Source organism: Gossypium raimondii, chromosome 8 (genome assembly GCF_025698545.1).
Source record: "Gossypium raimondii isolate GPD5lz chromosome 8, ASM2569854v1, whole genome shotgun sequence".
NCBI classification, from domain to species: domain Eukaryota; kingdom Viridiplantae; phylum Streptophyta; class Magnoliopsida; order Malvales; family Malvaceae; genus Gossypium; species Gossypium raimondii.
This window is the reverse complement of record NC_068572.1, coordinates 39,707,008-39,719,259: the sequence shown is the minus strand read 5'-3', so window position 1 is coordinate 39,719,259 and position 12,252 is coordinate 39,707,008. Positions and strand designations below refer to the sequence as shown.

Below are 12,252 nucleotides of genomic sequence, written 5' to 3'. Positions count from 1 at the left end.
AAAGCAGCAAGTCTCATGTCACTACGTGTAATCAAATTAACAACACATATTTCTATATCAACTTTATTTTAATTTTTTTATATAAAATCTTTAAATCAACACGTATTAGAATAGCTAAATCCATTCCTCTAATTACAATTTTATAAAAGGTAAGTTATACTCTTTCTTACATAAATGATTACCGAATTATTTAATTTTGTCTTTTAGAATCAACATTAAATTGTCACCATTAGGCAGTTGGTGATAAAATAAAATAAAATTAGATAGTTGAATGTTTATTTTATAATTTTTCATAGTTGAGTGATAAAAAATATTAATAATTGAATAACTATTTTGTAACTTTTCATAATGGAATAATTAAAAGTATTTAATGATACTAATGCATTTTACCTTTTATAAATATATAAATATGACAAATAACCTTAAAAGATTATAATATATTTCTATTTTTAAAATAATTTACTATTATCTTTAACCACATTTATCAACCCTTCATCTTCAATCTAAAATCTCCAACCGTAACAAATAATTTCTCAATAAACAATGTGGTACAATAATAGTATAAATATCTGCCCACAGCTCTGTTTCCATCCCCAAGGCAGCGACCCATTCTGCTTGATATCGCGCCACTACATAGCCGGTCATTATCGTCGGGGATGCAAAAAGAACAGGTCATTATCGTCGGAGCGGGCCCTTCGGGGCTGGCCATGGCGGCTTGCCTTAACCACCACTCAATCCCATACATAATCCTTGAAAGAGAAGACTGTATCGCTTCTCTGTGGAAGAAATACGCCTACGACCGTCTCCACCTTCACTTAGACAAGCAATTCTGCGTGCTCCCTCACATGCCCTTCCCCGACTCTTACCCACGTTTCGTCTCCAGACAACAGTTCGTAAGCTACTTAGACGACTACGTTTCTCGTTTTAAGATCAGCCCTTTGTACCGTCGGACCGTCGAGTCAGCGGAGTTCGACGGAGAGACCGGGAAATGGATCGTTAAGGCCAGGAACTTGGGTTCCGGCGAGGTGGAGGAGTTGGAAGGGAGGTTCTTGGTGGTGGCTAGCGGTGAAACGAGCAACCCTTTTACGCCGGTGATTGAAGGGCTTAATACTTTCCCCGGTGATGTTCTTCATTCGACGCGGTTCAGAAATGGGAAGGCGTTTCAAAACCAGAAGGTTTTGGTTGTGGGGTCGGGGAATTCGGGCATGGAGATCGCTTTTGACCTTGCCAATCATGGTGCCCAAACTTCTTTAGTTGTTCGAAGCCCGGTAATTAAGAAGTTGAACTTTGGTTCCATAGTGCTCGAATTTCACATGATTTATAATTTTATTAATGATTCTAAATAACTAATAAATTAATAGGATTAACTTTTTTCAAATAATGTTGATATAAATCATTTTGTGATGATTTTATTAAAACTAAAACTTTAAAAAATGTGATACCAAATCATTACCGAGGACTAAAACCATATTTAACTTGTAGTAGTTTGTAATGGTTGCAATGGTTGATATGTTTTGCAGGTTCACATTCTTTCAAGGGATATGATTTACTTGGGGCTAATTTTGGTGAAGTATATACGGGTGAACTTGGTGGACTCGTTAATGGTGATGCTTAGCAAGCTTGTTTATGGGGACTTGTCCAAGTACGGAATCAACAGGCCCAAGGAAGGTCCATTTTTCATGAAAGCTGTCTATGGAAAATACCCTATTACTGATATTGGTACATGTAAGAAGATCAAGTCCCAGGAGATTCAGGTAATATTATTTTCATTTTTTCTACCAATTACTTTGTTACCTTTTTTAGTTATTGTTGTAGACACGGTCAACCCAATCCAACTGAAAATTGACAATCTGATTGGTAATCTTGAAGAAAAAGGAATTGAGGGTACGAGGGTTTGTAACAATAACGTGAACCAAAAAAGTTGGTGATGTCATTTGCAATTAACAAAAACCTTAACTATCTCTTTTACATTTTCAACTCTCTTTTCCCCTTTATTTATTCACTGGTTTGGGATTCTGACGTGAGTTTTATATTTTTTTTTGTCCCCATCTCAATTAATATAAAATACAAATTAATTATCCTAAAAACAACCTCAGATTTTTCCTCCTCATTTTAAACAATTTTTGTTAGATTTGAATTTTTTAAAAGGAAAAAGCTAAAAATCAAGAGGAAAAATTTGATTTATCATTCTACTATTAGAAAGGGATAAAGATGACATGGAATCACAGCTTTCATATAATTATTTCTCCCAAAAGTTGTATTTTTTATATTATAATATTTTTTTACTTAGATTAAGTCTTAACTCAATTGGTATTGACATCGTCACTAGTACAAGAGAACATGACTTGGGAGGGCTTATGCGTATTTTTAATCATTGTATAAAAAATTAATATTATTTTTTATAAAATCTTTTAAAAGCTAAAAATTCTAATTAAAAATATTAAAATAATTATAAAAATAAAAGAGACTTCGGTAAAATTTTCGGAACGGGCAAATTTGATATGAGCTTGACTGAAATTTTTAATAAAATATAGACCGCCCCTGGCCGGGCCCAATTAGGGCATCTTACTTCGCTTAGATATTTGGTTTTCAAATAATCCAAAAATGCATAATATTTTGCAGGTGTTGCCGTCTATATGTAGCATAAGAGGCAATGAGGTGGTGTTCGAGAACGGCACAACGCATCCCTTCGACACAATCGTCTTCTGCACCGGCTTCAAGCGCTCCACTAATGTCTGGCTTAAGGTAACATCTACATACCATACCCTGTGTTTTCCCTTCTCAAACCACAACATCAAACTAACAGCGCTTTACTATAATAAACTGAAACAGGGAGATGATTACCTGCTGAATGATGATGGGATTTCCAAGCTGAGTTTCCCAAACCATTGGAAAGGAAAGAATGGTTTGTACTGCGTCGGTCTGTCGAGAAGGGGGCTATATGGGGCGGCTAGCGATGCACTCAACATAGCCGATGATATCAACTCACTTCAGTAACTAAATGGTTCCTTTGATCCACCAATATTACATATTCTATACCAAGCAGAACACACATATTAGTTCACTTGTGACTATGTACTTATGCATGCATGCATCTATGCACGGATGTATGTGTTGAAAGATGGATGCATGATATAGCCAAACCGAGGTGGTTTAGGGTTTAAGCTATCTGTATGAATAATCATTTCCTTAGTAAATCCAAGAGAGTTATAGTACTGTAGTGCTATTGTATGGAATATATCACATACAGGAGAACTGTAGAAAGCTCCAGACCCATGGGGTGGCATCGACTTTCAAATGAATACAAAATCATCAGATGAGAGGAATGCCATTTGACTCCAATTGCCTGAAAAAAAAAACAATATGGTCATGATATTCATTAGGTCTAGTTTTAAAACTACGAGGTAGGATCCCTTGTTAAGAGAAAAGAGCTATCATAAAAAAAAAGAGCAATCATAAAAGAACAGAAAAAAACAAACATGATACAGATTGGTACTCTCATAATAGCTTCAGTGGTTCCTTCGTGTAAACTTACACAACAAACCTTGTCATATTTAAGACTATATTTAACATCTAATTTTTTTTAAAAAAAAGAAAAAGATAGAAGAATGATGACATATTTACATTTGTTTTGGCACAATTCAAATCATGTCAACCAACCATTAACATAATCCCAAATTATCAAATGAAAAGCCTGTTGGCTAGCTTAAGTTTGGACTTCTATTGGCCTAAAACATTTTGACACTAGATAAATTTTCTTTTTTGCAAAGTTTATATGCTTTCCCATAAGACAAATTCAACCCCCCAAAGCAAAATGAGTCAATGTCTTTTTTGTTTTATGAAATCATCCCATTTTCCATATGCTGCAAGTCTAATAGACTAGCTAACCTTGTAAAAAAGTATTACGTACCATACGCCCTTAATCAACAAAAAACTTCATTGTCAATAGCATATAGGGATTACCTATTCTCTTACTTTTGATATGGAAGTGACCTTAACTAGAATAAGGATTAGCTTCAGAAGGCTGGGGATTAGCATTGACATTGTCAAATCCTCCACTCGTTGGGTAAAGTAGTGGTGGCATAGCTGGAATAGGAACATGACCTTGCAATATCACCAACCAAGAAGAAAAATAGAAATAAATTCCATCCTATGTGCATACCTGGCATCTAGAATGGATGTCAATGCTTGTTTGGAGAGATGACGTACAAGACGAAATGAGATAAGGTAAATCCATATGAAACTATAGTTTTATGGTAGGGTAACGAGAGAAGTAGAGATGAGCAAAATCGATTCGATTTGAAAAAATAAATAAAATTTAAATTTTGAATTAATCGAATCAAGTTATTCGACTTATTAGAGTTATTCGAGTCAACTCAAATAAGAAATTCGAGTTTCGACTTCGAGTTTAATTGAATTTTACAATTTAAATAACTCAAATAATTCGAATAATAAATTGGTGTAAATACCTTTTTAGTCCCTGTCAATTTTGAAAATGAGCAAATTGGTCTCTCTCTCAACAAAATTACAAAATAATTCAAAATAATTTTCAAAATTCAAAATATTTATAAACAATTCAAAAGAAATATATTTTAATTTTTTTAAAATATATAAAGAATATATAAAGTTAAAATTTAAAATTTCCTAAAATAATAATTTTGGGGACATCAATAAGTTAATCAGTTATTTAAGTTTATATTTTATTATTATTATTCTTTGAAAACGTTTTGATATATATGGTTTGAAATTTATGTGCTCTAACATGAAATTAGTTATCTTGTAATAAGATTTTAATTTGGCATGTTTAATTTTTTAGTTTAACTTGAACAATTTCACTCGACTTGACTTGAATCGAAAAAATTTTAAATCGAATTATGATGATAAAATATGACTCATCAACTCAATTAACTTGAAATTTTTTCACTCGATTTGATCGAATGCTCACTCTTAAAGAGAAGTCTGCATGCATAATAAATTCTCTCACTTCACTATGATAAAGACGTGTAGGGAACAAGATTGCAAGTTTGTCCAAGTCGTGAATTTGCTTAGGGCTCTAGACGAATGAAGGGAAATTTTGAAATTTGACACAACTTGAAACGCAAACAAATCCAAGTCAAATCTAAGAATTTAAAAGGGCAACAATTAAACAAGTAATAAAATATAGGAAAAAAATCCAAATTAAAGATTAGATGCAATGAAACAAGAACAAAACATAATAACCAAAAAAGAAAAAAAAACGAAACAAGATAGATGAAAAAGATGGAAAGTAGCGTGTAGAAGTCCTAAGGAGCCTTGAAAACCAAATGAATTCATAACCTCCTTCAAACAGCTCTAAATTTCCCTCCAAGAAAGAAAACTTGATAAAAAAAAGTTTGAAGATGATCTCCACAATATGAAAAGATTGTTAAAACTCTTCTAAAAGAAAACTCAAGAGAAATTCTTGAAAAATTCAGTTCAATACAATACATCTTTGTAAGAGAACATGACATTTCTATCTCATATAAATCCATAGATTCGAGGAAAAAATTCTCACTACCATCTTTTTTCGGTTTACAAAGTTTGTCATCAGAAATCTTTTTTCCACTAGAGTAAGAAGATTCAACAAAATGCACAAAATAATACTTACTTTCTTCTCAAGTTGGATATTGAATTGGACATTGTAAACCCTTATGATCTTTCGAACTACACAAATTACATTTAACAACAGGTGAGAGATCAATCGTATTCCTCCTTTCGTTTGGCTATCTCCTCTTGAATTGGCATACTAATTTTTGCCCAACTTTCCCATCTCAATAAGCCTCTAGATCATCCTTTCCACGAAATTGTGGAATAGAGAACTTGGTTTAGCCAAGAAGGCATGCCACAATCATTATCAACCAAAATCTCACCATTAGCAAGAGGGACATGCCTAGAATTATTTCTACGAGCACGAGATTGTTCAACCTCAACACCATCATCATCGCCCTAATTATGAGTCAAACACTCAATTTGGGTACTTAGACAGGTTAAAAACTTTTGGTGATTGTGTCTAAAAATAGTGTCTCATTGTTGATTTCAAACATTGTAACGCCTCGCTTAACTTATTTCTGTTTCTGTAAATACTTGACACAAGTGTGTATTTGCTTTAGTGGTTAAGTGTTCTGGGTATGTGTGAGGTCTTAGGTTCAAGTCCCATATTTGCAAATTTTGATATTTTTCTAATCTTAGCTTTATCCTTGGTGGATTGGGTTATATCTTATCTTTAGTAAACTTATATCAGATGAGCCTACTGGTTCGAGTAGTAAGGAGTTAGTGTATTGGGGGTCCTGTGTTTGAATCCTTGTGTGAGTGAGGGTGTTAATTTTTGCTCGATTGTCTGATAAATTTTTGGTAGAGCTAAAATTCTGTGGTGATTGTGAGTTAGTGGGTTAGTGGGAGAAAAAGAGGAGATATGTTGTTATATCTTTTATTTTTATTTTATTTTTCAAATTTTTATTTAATTTCTCTCTCTTTCCAAAAACAATCTGACGTTAGTTTCTCTGTTCCTGCCATTTTTCTTTTTCCTCTCATTTCTTGCGATTCTATTTCTTTTTATCTGCTGTCATATCTTTATTTCTCAATATTTTGGTGTTCTTCGTACGATTCTGGTAAGTGAGATTTTGATTTCTGTAACATTTGATTTACAAAACGCTGGTTAGAGTTATACATTTTGTTTTGGCAAATTGGTGAGTAGTTAAGGGTTTGTTTTCTTGTAAATTTGTGGTGTAGGAGAAGGTTGTGAGCAGAGAAGTTTTACTTCGATAGTCTAAATCACGCTAGTGACTGTTCGTGTTGTCGGTAAGTTCTGTGCGTTATTTTGAATTATGTGTTGATTCGTAAATTGATTGCTAATTGGTGAATGGGATACTGTTTCTTAGGTTTTGGAGGGCTCAGGATCGCTGTAACATTTAAAACGAACCAGTTGTGTTCCCAAAACGTAGAAAATTTGGTTTCAGTGAAAGCTGAAAAAGCCTTCTGTCGACACCACACAGGCGTGTGCCCAGCTGTATGGTTGGCGTGTGTGAGACACGATCGTGTGTCTGACGAAGGTGCAACTGTGCGCAAGGCACGACCGTGTGATGGTGCGAGTGTGGCCGTGTGGGCCCACACAAGTGTGTGAGTTTTAGGCCAGACCGTGTGTACCACACGGGCAATGCCAAACTGGGCGTGTGGGCCCACACGGGCAAGCCACACGGACATGTGGGTCCATAATTCTGAAATTTTTCCTAGGGTCGCACGGATCATTTTGATCGACTATGGGCCTACCGTAGGGTCGGTAAGGGCTAACCAAACCCTAAGTTATGTGATCTGATATTCTGTTATCTGTATATGAGCATGTTATGCATGATATTACTGTATCTGTATTTTTGTATTGATGATTGGGGCGAGAATTGTATATGCGGAGGAAGTGATCTGTATGGTGACTCTCTGCCTATTTTCTAGCAGTTTGTCTGCAAATTATCTGACATGTGTTGTATTGACACTATACGGTGTGTAGGGATGGGTTGATGTTTTTAACCCCACATGGTGTGATAGAATGGTCGGAGATGGTGTGTAGAGGATGGGGGTAGGACTCTGCTTATCTGATTCTGTTATCTACATCTGTCATGGACCTAAGTCCAAAATTGTTTCTGTCTGTATATGAGATTTCAGTGTATATTGCATGTTTGCTTTTGTTGGATTACACACTGAGTTTACGAAAACTCACATCTATTTGTCTGTTCTGTACAAGTAATCCACAGACTTAGGAGGATTGGTGCGGTAGAGTCTCACGGTGACCAGAAGTTTGTGAACTGCTTTTAATTAGCGGTTTTTGTAACTAAGGGACTCTCTGGACTATTTGGTTTTATTTTAGATTTGGATTTTTGATTTAAATCTTTATTTGCGACGGCTGGCTAAAATGTGGTTTTTGCTAAACAAAAGTTTTTCTATAAATACGAACTAGATTTTCAAATATAACGATTTATAAGGCTTCCGCTGTAAGATGTGTTTTGAAAAATGAATTAATTAAATAATGCTTTCAGTAATAATTATAAAACTGGTTTGATTTATCGAAATGACATTGATTTCAAAACCTTTCGTTGTAACATTACCAGATTCGACCATAATGTCTAGGCCGGGTTTGGGGTGTGACAAACATCTTGAACCTCTTGATCCTTTTGTAACTTTTCGGTCATAGTATCATGAATCATTGTGAAAGCCTGAAAAGAACACAACACTCAAGAAAAGAAAAAAAATTAAGCAAGTTTCATCGTTGTGCACTAAGAAATAGAATTAAACTCTCAATAAGATAAGAATTAATTTTGCTAGTCTTTTAAAAATGTTTATATTAACCAATCAGAATGTGTGAGAATCAATCTAGCAAAGCAAACCTAATGACAATAGGAGTCTAAAATCGGCTAGACACCAAAGAATTGTGTTGCACAGAGGAATGAATGTGCAATGTGTTTTAACCTACTAACACAAGAAATAATTAAGTGTTAGAATATGTAATTGAACAATAAAAAACAGAAACAAATGAAAACTAAGGCTAAGGCTAAGAATCAATGACAATCGCTAAAAACCCGAAAATTGTGAAGCAACTTGAGAAATTTCATTAAAGGTATTCCTGATTTCCAAAAATCATGAAATTTAAACTGGAGCCTTCTCAAATAATTTAGATCTGATATAGAAAGTTTTAGTACAAAATTCAACCCACAAAATATTTTTTATTTTTTTGTAGTTTTCTATTTTTTCCTCTTTTTCGGTCACTTTTTTGTGGGAAATATTTTTTAATATTATAAGAGAGTGTCAAATAATAGTATGTAAAATTTAAGATCATTTGAAAAACATTTACCCATTGAGTAATATTTTTTCAAAATTTTTCTGAGTAAAAAAAAAATTGTTTTGAGGCTGTTTTGCTGGAAATTGATTTATAGAAAAATACAAAGAACACCTAAAACACCTTAGAAACTAATATCAAATGATAAAAAGATGAGGGAAGAGGATTGTAAGTTTGTCCAAGTCGCGGATTTGGCTTAGGGCTTTAGACGAATGAAGGGAAAACTTGGAATTTGACACAACTTGAAACGGAAACAAATCCAAGTCAGATCTAAGAATTTAAAAGGACAACAATTAAAACACGTAAGAAAAAATAGAAAAAAAAGAAATAAAAGATTGAAAAAAAAACAAGAAATCCAAATTAAAGATTAGAAATAATGAAACAAGAATAAAACATAATAACAAAAAAACGAAACATGATAGATGGAAAAGATGGAAAGTTACATGTGGAAGTCCTAAGGAGTCATGTAAACCAAATTAATCCACAACCCCTTTCAAATGGCTTCAAGTTCCTCTTCAAGAAAAAAAATTGGCAAGAAAAAGCTTGAATATGATTCTCACAATCTGAAAAGATTGTTAAAACTCTTCTAAAAGAAAACTCAAGAGAAATTCTTAAAAAGAAAAACATAAAGAGAATTTTGTTCGTATTGATTATGTATTTGTTCTTACCTTGCTTTTGATGGCTAGACTCTTAAGGTGGGATGCTATTTTATTTTATGGTAAGTATTCCTTTCTAATTTGTTTCTTCTATTTTGAATTGAGATCTTATTTACAAGATGATATTTTATTTGTGTAACCTCTTTAACCCAACCTAGATGTTAAGTCCGAATTTGGAAGACTACATTGACCACCGAAATGGCCTAGAAGAACTATCGATGTTTAAAATGTTTTCTTTAATTTCTGAAGAAAACTTAGCGTATTTCAAACAGGAGTACGATTTAATTTAAAAAATTAGTTGATCTTAATGATTGTTTTGCAAAAGTTGTATTATAGAATTATAAATAAATATATCTTTCAAAGCTCGTCTACATGAAACGGAAAATTGATATCTAATCATAGTTTTAATAAAAACCCAATTTCATGTATAATTAATTAATATCTATTTTTTTTCAAAACCTTATAATTAAAGTAAATGTCATGCATGCTATATAAATCCCAAAATCTAAGTTTCATGCCACGGTTCATAAATAAAATAAGACTACTTTTGAAAATCATAAATTTTAAATTGTTAGAGTTGTGTGAGATAAATTCCTATTAAAATAAAATACAAGTGGTAAGATAGGGGAATCTACGAGGGTGAAGGCCGCAGCCCATCGTAGATCCCCAATAAGCAAAATACTGGACTGGGGTCGCAACCCAGCCCTCCGTGGTACGATAGAAGCTGCACAAGTGGAATCTGTATAGAAGTTTACTTCCCCTATTTGATATTTGATTAGAATAAGGTTTTTAAACCTATAAATAGACGTATTCGTCTCTCCTCTTGTATCATTCAAATTCGACATAGTGAATTTTCTTCTTCTCCGCCCGTGATTTTTTCTTGAAAGGGTTTCCATGTAAAATTTGATGTGTTCTATTTTTCTTTCTTTCTGATTCATTGTTATTATCAACGTTCCAATTTGACATAAATAATAAATCTAAAATATTTTTAAATATAGAAAAAATTATTCTGAGTCGAGATCCTCCAGAAGCCTTGTCTGCGTCCTTACATGGTGGGTTATATGTAAAGATGGAAATTAAAGAGGATGAGCTATGAAGCTCAGTGTGAGTCATATAACAAGTAAATCAGTGCAAACAATAGAAAACTCATACAAAATAGCAATTCTCAGAACAATCACACCAATAAAACGATTTAGAGTATTGATTCTTTAGATCAACACATCAATGTCATAATATTTTTGAATTCACAATTTAAGTATGCACATGCTCATGCATGATGATGTAGTTTCAATTTATCAGAATAGATCCTACCCAACTCCATTACACACCACAATAGGAGTTCCCCTAGGACTCTTCTACCTTTACACCACAGTGTGGATGAACCATTCATCATTGTGGATGAACCACCATAGTTTTTGATAAGAAGTTTTTGTAGACAAGCTGCTAGTGTCACGGGGATAGACCTTTTGTCTCGCAATCCGTGCGGCCTTAGGCAATCCGTTCATCCAAAACTTGCCCAAGTTAGCCTTAACTCAAGTGAGGATTCTCTTAGAACTCCTCCAAGGCACCAAATTGAAGAGCGGAAGCGATTTATGCCAAAAGAAGAACAACAAAGAACAACAGAAAGAACGCTCGCAAAGTGTTTGAGTAAATGCTCTCAATTCTCTTATTCACAAAGAATAATGAAACAATTCAGGAGTGAGTACAAATGAGGGGGAGGCTCTCTATTTATAGTTGAGCTCCCCCAAAACCGACGGTCAAGATACATTTACATCGACGGATGAGATTTAACCATATCCCTTAATTTTAGGGATTTACAAGATAAGCCTTATCAAATCTAATATAATCTTTACAAGATATGATTCCCTCTATCTTCTAAGATTAGTTACCATATTAGCCTAAGTTGCCATCTCTTCAGTATCGGGCCAACTAGGATTCAATCTGACAGTCCTGTCCAATAGCTCTTTGAATCGGGCCAGTTCTCGTAGGCCAAATGATCCCCATCTAAGCAATAGACCTCCATTGGATGCATTTGGTGCGATGGTCACGGGCTTTGAACTGCGGCCCGTGACACTAGTATGGTGTGGATAAACCACTTATTGGTGCAAAAAAAAGCTACTAATACGGTGTTGATAAACCACTCATTGGTTTAGATAAAAGCTACTAATACAAGGTGGATTAACCACCCATCAGTGTAGATAAACTGCTCATAAGGATAAATGATAAAGAATGATGTGGATGAATGCGGAAGTGGATCGTAAAGTTTGTTAAAGTCGCAGATCTATCCTAGATCTCTCGACAAATGTAAACTGAAATGAGAAATAAAGAAAATAGATTAATTGTCACAAATGAGAGTAACGAAATTAAAACAAAAGAAAGATGAACCGACTGGTAAAGAGTCTAAAAGAGAACAAATTAGGGTTTCTTGGATGGAAAGAAATCGTCCTTAGACATCAAGAAAACCCCCTAACCAGGTCTGGAAAAATAAAACACAAATAGATTTGTTAGAAGTGATTTTAAAGACAAAAGCAAACTGTTTTGTGCAAGAATGCTTAAAACAACAAGAAAAGATTAAAACTCCTAATTTTGATGTCTTTCTTGATGAAATAAGATAGGAGAACGTCTTTCTTGAAGCAACTTTAACCTAAAACGAAAATCAATAAAATCAACAAGCCAAAATGACAAGAACTAACTTAAATAAGCAAGAAACGATAAATTAAGGATATAAAAGAGAAGATGACGTCCTAAGAAGCCTTG

General features: G+C 33.8%; 1 protein-coding gene across 1 annotated transcript; it reads left to right on the top strand.

The window, feature by feature from the left end:
- The first annotated feature begins 584 nt into the window (after nucleotides 1–584).
- LOC105791419 (probable indole-3-pyruvate monooxygenase YUCCA10) lies at nucleotides 585–3,215 on the top strand. Its single transcript, XM_012619484.2, has 4 exons — nucleotides 585–1,268; nucleotides 1,521–1,754; nucleotides 2,623–2,745; nucleotides 2,833–3,215. The coding sequence occupies exons 1-4, from the start codon at nucleotides 657–659 to the stop codon at nucleotides 2,995–2,997; spliced, it is 1,134 nt and encodes a 377-aa protein (XP_012474938.1). The 5' UTR covers nucleotides 585–656; the 3' UTR covers nucleotides 2,998–3,215.
- The last annotated feature ends 9,037 nt before the right edge of the window (nucleotides 3,216–12,252 follow it).

Coding starts and splice junctions, on each gene's coding strand:
- LOC105791419 (XM_012619484.2), top strand. CDS start 657: ATGCAAAAAGAACAGGTCATTATCGTCGGAGCGGGCCCTTCGGGGCTG. Junction 1,269..1,520: donor CTTTAGTTGTTCGAAGCCCG/GTAATTAAGAAG, acceptor TATGTTTTGCAG/GTTCACATTCTTTCAAGGGA. Junction 1,755..2,622: donor TCAAGTCCCAGGAGATTCAG/GTAATATTATTT, acceptor AATATTTTGCAG/GTGTTGCCGTCTATATGTAG.